Source organism: Clarias gariepinus, chromosome 15 (genome assembly GCF_024256425.1).
Source record: "Clarias gariepinus isolate MV-2021 ecotype Netherlands chromosome 15, CGAR_prim_01v2, whole genome shotgun sequence".
Lineage (NCBI taxonomy): Eukaryota > Metazoa > Chordata > Actinopteri > Siluriformes > Clariidae > Clarias > Clarias gariepinus.
Window position 1 is genome coordinate 19,039,739 of NC_071114.1, and position 11,035 is coordinate 19,050,773.

Below are 11,035 nucleotides of genomic sequence, written 5' to 3' on the forward strand. Positions count from 1 at the left end.
CATTGCTGGAGTCGGCGTGATTTGAGTGATTCCTGTTTCCGGCTTGATTTCCACAGCGTGGCTCGCAACGCCTGGTGCGTATACACCGGGTCACCTCTAAGTAATTTACGCTTTCGACACGTTTTTATCCAGAAAAAACTATATAATGATCATAGCCTAAATTAAAACGAAACATGGCTTCCGATTGTCACTTCACGGACTCTATATCCAAGGAAGAGGAGGAGGACGAATTTGATCGGATGTTGAAGCGGATCGGTGGAAAGGGCAATATTTATTTAGTTGGAGACGCGGATGGAGAAAACAACTGCAGCCTTTTCCAGGAGTTTATCATGGACATGTTTCATTCCGAGGTGCACATTAGAAAAGACAAAAACGCAAACCTGGGTAACGGGGAGATCAAATCTTCCACTGTCTCTGAAGATGCTAAGGGAAAACGCGGTAATAATCACGCCGACGTGGACGAGAACTGCGTCCGACACAAGCGCAACATCTCCCGACATAACGGACGTGCAGTTTGCTGCGCAGTCATCGTCTTCATCTTCAGACACGGACGCATGCAGAGCAAGGTGAATTATTGTTAATGCTGGAGCTGAAAAAATAACTCCAGTTCCATCTCGCACTGCATACTAAAGCAATTATTTTACACAAAATCGGGTTAGTATGGGCCTGTGCTTTTGTATTTTTCCTTTCGTACATGTTTAGATAGTCTGAACAGTAGTAATGTTTTAACTAACATTTGTGGCAATCGAATGATTGCATCATCAGTCAGGGTAACAACTGACAGGGACATATCTTAGAATTAAAATGGAATAATCACGGTGACGTGCTGTTGCAGAAAAATAATCAACAATAGAGTGGAGATTTTTTACTCATTCTCACTCATTTTTACCGCTTTTATGCCTTTTACAATTAAGTATTTAATTTCTAAGATCCAGATTTGAATGTTTTTGGAATATATGTGAAACAAAATAGTTCCTGTTCTCACCCCTTATAGATTGCAGATATAACCAGTTATTCCCACTCCGTTTTTCTCTCATTTGAAACTAAGACACAAAAAACGCCAGTCATGTTATGGACAAATAATGTTGTGTAAAGTTCCAGCAGGTTTTTGCTTATGGGAACAAGGTATTTTGTGCACACAAGTTATACTCATCAGCCATAACATTACCACACAAATTAAATTATTAAGTCCAACGTTGTGTAAGTTTCCCTTGAGGCCGCTTGCAGAATGATTCCGCAAGACTTCAGGGGTCGAGCTGGTGCTGGCTGGCACCAGAACGCTAGTGGTGGATCCTGCAGTTGCTGTGGTTTGCAGGGTGGGGCCTCCATCATTTGGACTTGTTTGTCCGAAGCATTCCATGTATAGTCGGTGTCGTGCAAATTTTTTCCCACTTCCACTAGTCCAATTAACTAACAATTGTCTACGTGTGATAATCTTAAACTTGCAGTAAATAAAAAACCAAACATCTGTAAAACAAACTGGTCTGACCTCTTTTGATTTTGATAAGGTAAAGTTGGAATCATTGCAAAAATTCTATGGAAAAGTTATCCCTGGATTTAAAAAAAAATCAACAAAGTGTCAAGATCCTACTCCCGAGGGGTCTTGGCGTGTGATCTTTTATATTCTGCATACTAGTTTCCTGTCCCCTCCCTCAGTTCTTCAATTTTCATCTCTGCAGCTCAACTAATATTTATTGTCAGAATTGAAAAATTAAAATAGTTTCTTTAAAGTATTAATATATGCTTTTAGTGTTATCCAGAAGTATAAGTCTTGTCTTATTTTATGCATTCATAGCCCTCCCCCCCACACACACAAATTTCAAAGAAGTGTTGTTTTTTTTACATTAATTCTTTGTATTTTACCCGCTTACATTTACTTTTCCAAAGGTCACCCAAAGTCTTTCTTTGATCTACAGTTTTTAAAGTCCATTTTTACCACAGACATGTAGTAACCCTAACCCTAAGCATCTGTTCTACTAGATTATGCATACATGTCTACGTCTGCTCTTTTAAAGGTTGCTTTTTATGTTCTATATATTGTATCTATGTAAATTATCTAAGTAATTTATTTTACCAAGCATAATATTCTATTATCTATACCAGTGGTTCTCAACTGGTTTGGCCATGGGACCCAAATTTTTACATGGTCATCAAGCCGCGACCCAATAGGAACTATTGGCAACCAGCAAATTACAGTTAAATGATTAGAATAATCATAACTATTTTTACGTTAAATATGACAGCAATTATAAACATCTTGTGGGAACACCTCACTACATATGAACACTGAGGTTTTAAGCCTTTTTTGTCATCAATATATGTAAATCCATACTTTACATATTTAGGGTCGTACTTGCGCCTCAACATATTTGTTGCTATAATTAAATAAAATTTCACGTGTGCATTTCAAAATAAAAGTCCAGTATAAGGAAAATAAGTTAAAAATTAAACTTTTGTTGTTTTTTTTTACCACACACTCCGCGACCCACTGAAAATGTTCCCGCGACCCACTTTTGGGTCGCGACCCACCAGTTGAGAAACATTTACATTTACATTTAGGCATTTGGCAGACGCTCTTATCCAGAGCGACTTACAATTTTATCTCATTATACATCTGAGCAATTGAGGGTTAAGGGCCTTGCTCAAGGGCCCAACAGTGGCAACTTGGTGGTTGTGGGGTTTGAACCTGGGATCTTCCGAACCGTAGTCCAATACCTTAACCACTGAGCTACCCCTGGCCACTGATCTATACTATGAAACAAAAAAAATATACATTTTTCACATAAACCATACAACCGTACACAGGATGATATGCAGTGAAATGCTTATATGACTGTTTGTGGTCTAAATAGGAAGAATTTCACTGCAGTAAAAGGTTAATTAATTGCACTAAGAAAAATGTAACATTAAAAATTTGGGATGAAATCAAATTTACAGATTTAAAATTAGCAATAAAATATTAAAATTGCAATCTATAAAAGTCTATAAAGTGTTCTGACACCTGTTTTAATGTCTTTGTGCCAGGAAACACTTTGCTGGCCTAGCAGATCTGTACCTGGAAACATCCACATGCATGTACAACTGCAAATTTGCAACTTTGCAGGTTTTCATGGGTACCTTCTTCATATTTGCTGCATATTATGCATCATAGTTGCTGTAGTTTCATTGTTGTATGCTGATAAGAGTGGCATGAGCAACAGCTTCATAATGAAGTTTCATTGTGTCATTGGACTCACTTGAATTGGCATAACAGGTCTCTTTCGATTAATTTCAATAGAGTTCTTAGTGAATAAAGTATTAGTGATGTTATTGTGGTGTCTTTCAACGTTATCAGTTGTGTCACTGTAAAATTAATCCTTATAATTTTCCTGAGAAGCCTGGGGTTTTCACTGTATTGCTAGAGAGGGAGATTGGGAGATTTATTTTTTATCAACTTCTATTAAAATCTGTCTTCTCTTCCAGTTTGTCTCCACTATTCAGCTCTCTTGGGCACAGTCTCATAGCTCCCCCATGTCAATCTTTGCTCCCAGAATTATTTCTTTTTCTTTTATCTCTGTACTTGTAGCCACACAAGCACACATCATCTGTATATAACACCTTTATAAGATTCTCACTTTTAATGCTTCTTCATTTAATGACCATGTCCTTTTTAATCTCACTAACACATGCTGTTCAGGTGTTGAAACATACAGTCGTGCCACCTTATAATGAAATTAAATGTTAAGCATAGAAAAACTTTATATGCTTTTTCTATGCTTTAATATTCAATTTTCTTTCCTTCTCCTGTGGCTCAGGTTCACTCTTAATACCACAATTCACAATCAGTTCGCAATTACAACACACTTGACATACACACCTTTCACAATTACACAATTTCATCTCCAAAAAATCTTTTCACATGTGAATGCAGTATCTCGCAATTAAGGCTGATTCAGCCCTAGGACTTGGGCGTAATCATAGGAATTTTCACCCCATTATTACACTTGCAGTGCTCTCTCAGGACCATCTCTGGGTCCTCACAGCTCTCACAGCAGTAGTCTTATCTAGGCATCTAAAGCCCTATTCGGACGGGACTAGTTTTACAGGGGGTTGTTAGAGAAATTTCTGTTTCACAGACGTACTTTGTGATTTTAATCCCGTCCGAATCTGCCATGCCTGTCTTTCTCTCACTCGACTTCTGTAAAAATTCCAGAGCAAATTACCTACTGTTTTCAGAGGTAGGTCCTCTGAGAAATCTAATCCCGTCCGAATGCGAATGTCTGTGATTGCTGAATTTTTTTTCCCCACGTGTTTTGGTCAACGTGAACTACTGTACTATCTCTAGCGCGCCGTTATTCAAGTTTGCGCACCAATAATGGATGTAGATGTAGACATGTGATCTTGTGCAACGCCCACATGTAAAACACAGACACTCCTACCTCTGTAATAAACACGGAGATGTTAGTCCTGTCCGAATGCATACATGAAATGAAGTGAGAAAAATTCAAACTCAAACGTCGTTTGGAAAACTAGTCCCGTCCGAATAGAGCTTAGAGGGTCACTTGATACTACTTTTTTGTTTTACTTTATCCACATCTTGCATTGTAGCAGTATAGCACACATATACTCACTAGACCTGAAGGCGCGACCTTTCAGTTTACTAGCATTAACTTACTAGGTTCAGGAGGGCTTCAGGGATTACCTTTCAGAGCTGGGAGGACATTTCTTTTTTTGGTTAAACTGTTTTTTTGCTTACTTTATCTATGATGACCAGTAGGTAGGTGGTCTCCTGGTTGTCGTCTGTTCCCAGATTTGTCCAGGTTCTCTGAGACATTCCCCCTCCTGGCTGGCTGACCACTGAAATGTCTGAGTGAAGTATTTCACTCTCCCACTAGTTGATGCTGATCTTCCAATTAACTAACAGTTGCCTGACACTACTTGTAATAATCTTAAAGTAATAAATAGTCTTATGATCTAGATGAAGTAAAGATGGATTTATTGCATCTCTATACATGAATAACTAAGACAAACTCTAAGGCAAATATTACTTGTTCTCATTCTAGGCTTATGTTTGGCTACTTAATTTAAGAGTTTCTGTGAAGGTAAGCTGAACTTGGATTCAGGCGATTTTACTTCACGCTTAATTATTCCTCACTGTCAGACATTCTTTGTCCAATTTATGTTTTATTTGTTTTGCTATTTCAATTATATATCCTGATTTCATACAACAATTTTGGTTGTGTTCTGTTAAATCATTTTATTTGCTTTTTATTCTAGTCTGGTTATTTTTATTATTGTTTGCTTACATATTTTTATAATATATACCTTCTGTCTGTGTTAGCCAAGAGTTTAAATCTTGTCTTATTTTACACATTCAAGGCCATTATTTCTCTGCACTTGTGGCTTTCCCCACCAACAAAATTTTTCAGAGAAGTGTTAAATCTTCGTATTTCATGGACAACAAATATTCTTTTCAAAATATAAATGTAAACTTTGTAGCAAGTCGAATGTCATAATGTATTTAGCGTTTTTTTGCAGTATTTGCATTTTTTAAAAATGGTTTACATTTCCTTAATAAATAAATACAGTGAATCCTGGGATTGCGAGTAACGCGGTTTGCGAGTGTTCAACAAGACGAACAAAGATTTTTAATAAATTTTGGCTTGAAAAACGAGCAAGTCTTGGGTGGTATAAGTGCCAAGTATCATGTATCACGCACATGCTTCTTGTTTTGACTCCGAGCGTAAAGTGATCACAACTGACCCAGCGGTTTTTCTCTCTCTTGCGCTGCGGAATTGTGGGTAATCGTTTCCCCCTGCTCGGTCTTAATGCGCGACTCCCAGTGGTATGATCGACATCCGTGCACGCATGTACTGTTTACTATAACACAGTGATCACGTGTGTGTGTGTGTGTGTGTGTAAAACATTTTATTTTGTTTTTGTAAGCGTGTATGTACAGCGCACGTGTACTGTTTCATATAACACGTGTGTGTGTGTGTGTGTGTGTGTGTGTGTGCGCGCACATGTAAAGCAAAAGAAAGCCTCATTAGAAGGTTAAAAATCCATTTTCTCCCTCTGCCTCTCTGTTTCAGCCTGTGTGAGCTTGTGTGTGCATGCGTAATTTGACACCGTGCCAGGTCTTACACACTCTCTCTCGCATTAAGTGTGTGTGTGTGTGTGTGTGTGTGTGTGTGAAATTGGAACAAATCTTGGCAATATTAAGTGTCATGTTAAATATTCTGTATTGTGAACATAATTTTTTATATTGTGATATTGTTTTTAAAAAAAAAAAACATATCTCCTTTCCTAGACGAACCGTGTGTGTATGGAGGAGATCCTAAAGGACGTAAAGGTTCGAGTGAAGAAAAACCATGGAGTTCCTCAGGCATTACTGGGCCTTGTTCATGCTGATGCTGTAAACTCAGAGACTCGAGAGTCTGTGACGCTCTTGGAGAAGACAATGAGATCTGTGTTCATAAAGCATCCACATGACTCCATATGGACTGGGCATTTTATTCCTAACACAGCAGAGAGCATAGAGAACATTAAGAAGAACGTCTGCAAAGCTGTGAGCGTGTCTCAGAGCCCAGGTTAATTACCATGTTATCCTGTTGTGTTGAAACGATTACAGATATACATGCATGCATAGGGAGTAAAAAAGGCATGATCTCTGCATCTCCGATTTAATGAAGGAGGCATGGCTTTGTGTGAAGGAAGAGTGGTCCTAGTGCTTATAAGTCCCCAAGGGAGGCATGGCCTCTGTGTTTGTCAGTCGTATTTTCATACTGTGGGCAGGTTTTAGTTACGTGATTTTGTTCCCAACCTGCAGGTCAAAAAACAGCAACAAAAGAAATTAACAAGCTATTGCTGTTCCTTGTATTTTATTTCCCCATTGGGTCAGTGGACTAGAATTTTCCTGGCTCCTTGTATACAATATTGTGCTAAGTGTTGAGCCATCCCTCATTTATTCATATTAAATTAAATTGTATATAGGTACTACATAAAATAGATGGAAACGAATGTTTTACTTTGACAGGCTAAAAATGATTCATAGGTCACTGTGTGGCTCAACAAACAGGAAGCCTAAAGAACTTTTCATGAAGACTACATAAAAAAATACAGTCCTCCTAAGAAGAAAAATATGAAAAATTGAGGTGTGGCTCAAGACTTGTGTACAGTACCGTATATTGGTACTGGCCCAAAGAGAACAGCAACTGATGGATCAACTCTCCCAACACACAGTTTAAACTGGCTTCATGGCATTAGGTCATTGCTTATATTGGACCTTGTTTTATTTAATACAATTTACTTTTTCTTTTATCTGTTTTGTAGATAACATATTGAGGCGTAAGCGAAATATTTTCTGGCCGTTGGTACAGCGCTGGATCAGGAGAGGACGTAGAGAACAAACCAAAGTGACAACACCTGCTCAGGCAAAGAATGGTGAGCCAAAGTGAAGCCTGTTCATCTGACATGACATGTCCTCTGAACGTCTATTACTTACCCATCATTCCCTACAGGAGATCCTGAAAGTACAGAGGAAGGAATTCCATTACAGATGAAATCCAGCTCACAGTCCTGACATAAGGTTTACCAGCAGGCTGGGCCTGACCTGATGACCTGTGAAATCCACAGAAAGCTGAAATCAGCCTGCTCTGATTGATTCATTAACTAACTGGAATACTGAAGGAGCATTGGAATATGAAGTTTATGCATAGGTGCTGCTACTGCTCTGTACACCTTCAAAATCAAATTTTTGAAGACTTTACAAAGACTTTTTTTTTTAACCTTCTTTTTCTGCCTTTGGGGTCCACAAAAAGGATGCCATTCACCAAAAAGTGCCTCTATTGCCTCTATAAAAGTTTTAAAGGAAGTTAATTAGAGTTACATTTTTATATTTGTATCATTCTGAATCTTATAATTTAGTCAGGTAATATAAAGTGAGAACTAATAGTTTTGGATTTCAATTAATAGATAAATAAATCTAGAACTTAATTCTGCGGTAACATCTTAGACATTAAAAATATTTTATTTTAATTGTATTATTTTATGTAGCATTTTAATAGCAGAATAATTGAAGTACTGTATATTTATTGTTTTAACTTTAATTTGTTTAGCTTGATTTTTTTTTTTTTTTCATTTTAACGGTTTTATTGGTGAACACATTATATTTCACTGATGTACCCTAACTAAGCGTCGGAAGTCGTTTCATTAAACAATAAAACCAGATTTTAATGTTTTGTGTCATCTTTAAAATGTTTTGATTTGTTTTTCTCCACTTGAAACATCACATGAGTATGGTTAAATTAAACATAATTAAAACTAAACTTCCTGCCTCCTTTTCTTACTTGGTATCCTATGTTTCTACATTACATTTTTTGTTGTTGTCTTCATTGTCGTGTACTTTGTGTATTATTTTAGTATATTTTGTATATTGTCATGTCAAAGAACAAAACATTAAGGGCAAAAATTTTGTGAGGACCTGAGACTTCTACAAAGAAACAATCATCCTCTCAGACACTGGAAGACTGAAATTACAGCAAGAGGAAGACAATGTAAAGGAAAGGTGCAACTAACAAAGGAACTCTGCTCCAATAAACATCCTGCAAAAATGCCCTGAAATAAAAACCTAAACTAGTCCAAAATTATAAAGAGCACCGTGTAAAGGATCAAGAAAGGATTAGAATCTTGCACAGGGTTTGCTAGGCGAGCTAAAGTGTACCTGATTAGGAATCCTAATGCATCAGGAGTTCAAAAGAGATTCTGAAGTTTTAAGCATACAGCATAATTGTTGAGTCGAATACAAATAAACAAAACCCAAAATACTCACTGCTTCTTCTATGGCAGCCCCTTTCTGTTAATGCATAGGGTTTAGAAGGGCAATATTTTGAACATTGTGTAGTAGATAGAGGTTATAAAGTGATATTTGATAGTATTTGAATGTGCCACCAGTGTGAGAAAACTATAAATTAAAATTATGAGTCCAACTCATCAAAACCGCCGACTCATTTACATTTAGTCATTTGGCAGACACTCTTATCCAGAGCAACTTACATTTTTATCTCATTACCCATCTGATCAGTTGAGGGTTAAGGGCCTTGCTCAAGGGCCCGACAGTGGCAACTTGGTAGTTGTGGGGTTTGAACCCGGGATCTTCCGAACCGTAGTCCAATGCCTTAACCACTAAGCTACCCCTGACCCTCATTTATGAAAATACAGTTTGTCCCTTAATTTCCTAAGTGTTTATAGTATATACTACTACTTCTACACATAATAATTAGAGGTAGCACTGTCGCCTTGCATCTCCCAAGGTTGAGGGTTCGATTCCTGTCTAAGTTCTGTGTGCATGGAGGGTTTCCTCCCACAGTCTGCCACTGATGACTGGTAAAAATAATGCTTAAATAAAAAAAAAGAAACCCTAAAGGTGCTTGCAGCAACCTTTAAAGAAATAATGACAAAGTATTGTAGATCTGCATAAGCAGAATTGTTTGAGTGAGTAAAACACGATGATTGCATAGAATAGCTCTTTTTTGTGACGTTGATGTTAATGTTGATTGGAAGAATATCATGCAAGAAAGATTAAAATTTCATTCACTTTCAAGTTTTTTTTTACTGCTTGGACTAAATCACCTCTAATCTTTATTATCCTCTGCTGGTGGCACCAAAAACTTTCCCAATTGTGCAGGAATGTGACTGGTTCAAAAGAGGGATTAAACACTTGACAGGTGCGCTACAGAAACCTTAAATGGTTTTAAGTGTGTGCCTCAAAATTTTATTTTAAATTTTGCGTTAAAATACAACTAAAACATTCATAAATGTTTTAAATCAGTGCTCATTTTTAGAAACACTTTAGCTTTCTGTATTTATTATTATTGGTGGGTTTCCTCGGGTACTCCGGTTTCCTCTAAAAGTCCAAAGACATGCAGATTAGGCTAATCCCCATTCCCAAGTTGCCTGTAGTGCATGAATGAGCATGTGGCCGTTTGTATGTGTGTGCCCTGCAATGGATTGGCGCCCTGTCCAGGGTCTGCACCGCCTCTTGCCCTAAGTCTCCTGGGACACCTTACAAAGAATGAAGTGTTATAGGCGATGAGTGAGTGAGTGAGCTTTTGCCTAAAATTGCATAGGAAAATACATTCACTCACTCATCACCAATATGGGGTGCCAGTCCATCAAAGGGCACACATACATACATACATACATGCTTATTCACACACTGACAGCAACGGCAAATAGTCTAATCTGCATGTCTTTGGAGGAAACCCACCAAGCACGAGTAGAACATGCACACTCCATGCACTCACCATGCACACAGACTTAAGGTAAGAATCCAAACCAGACCCTGAAGGTGAAGGGCCATATTGCTAACCACTACGTCACTGTGCCGTCTAAAGAAAAGACAGTACAGTAAAAATAGAATAGTGTAGAATATAACAAAATGGATTAAACACATGATAATCATTAAAACCAAACATTTGTAATTTATTTAAACATGCTATAATATGCCTAGTCATTGTTTGTGTTTAATAATATTTGATATTTTATTATTCATTTTGTTCAAACAAATGAAATAAAATTTGTTATAATTATAAATAATTAGCAAATGAGTGTTTGTACGTGAGCATATTTATATTAATATATACATTTTGTGTATAACATTGTGCATAGTGCACTATTTTTGTATTAAATTGTGTTTGGAATACGACTGCTGTGATGCCGAAAGTGCATACAATACCTTTTTTTTGTATAAATACATATAAATTGTACTAATAATCTGATTTGATATCAGTATTGACGTACTGTATGTGCAGTAGGCATGTAAAGCGCTAGGTGGCGAAAGTGTAGCGCGACTGTAACGCGTGTATTGGTTTAGATGTCCTTAGTTGTGCCGGTAAAGAAATCGATTGAATGAATAAAAAAAATCAGTAACATTTTATATACTTTACAAGATTTATTTTTAAAAATAAAAACTCTTATTCTCTGGTCAACCTGGAAAAATGTAGTATATATGCAATTATGGAATAAAATGTGTTAGGCGTTACTGAGGCTTTCCGGG

At 37.2% G+C, this 11,035-nt stretch overlaps 1 protein-coding gene across 1 annotated transcript; it reads left to right on the forward strand.

The window, feature by feature from the left end:
* Positions 1-48: 48 nt before the first annotated feature.
* On the forward strand, positions 49-8,208 carry LOC128542664 (uncharacterized). Its single transcript, XM_053512617.1, has 4 exons — positions 49-566; positions 6,290-6,569; positions 7,312-7,422; positions 7,500-8,208. Exons 1-4 carry the CDS (start codon positions 174-176, stop codon positions 7,559-7,561), a joined length of 846 nt encoding a protein of 281 aa, XP_053368592.1. The 5' UTR covers positions 49-173; the 3' UTR covers positions 7,562-8,208.
* Positions 8,209-11,035: the final 2,827 nt, after the last annotated feature.

What these genes read in the sequence shown, in the direction of transcription:
- LOC128542664 (XM_053512617.1), top strand. Translation starts at nt 174, where the DNA reads ATGGCTTCCGATTGTCACTTCACGGACTCTATATCCAAGGAAGAGGAG. An exon ending in GAGCGTGTCTCAGAGCCCAG is followed by an intron (nt 6,570 to 7,311) that starts GTTAATTACCAT and finishes TCTGTTTTGTAG; the next exon opens with ATAACATATTGAGGCGTAAG. An exon ending in ACCTGCTCAGGCAAAGAATG is followed by an intron (nt 7,423 to 7,499) that starts GTGAGCCAAAGT and finishes CATTCCCTACAG; the next exon opens with GAGATCCTGAAAGTACAGAG.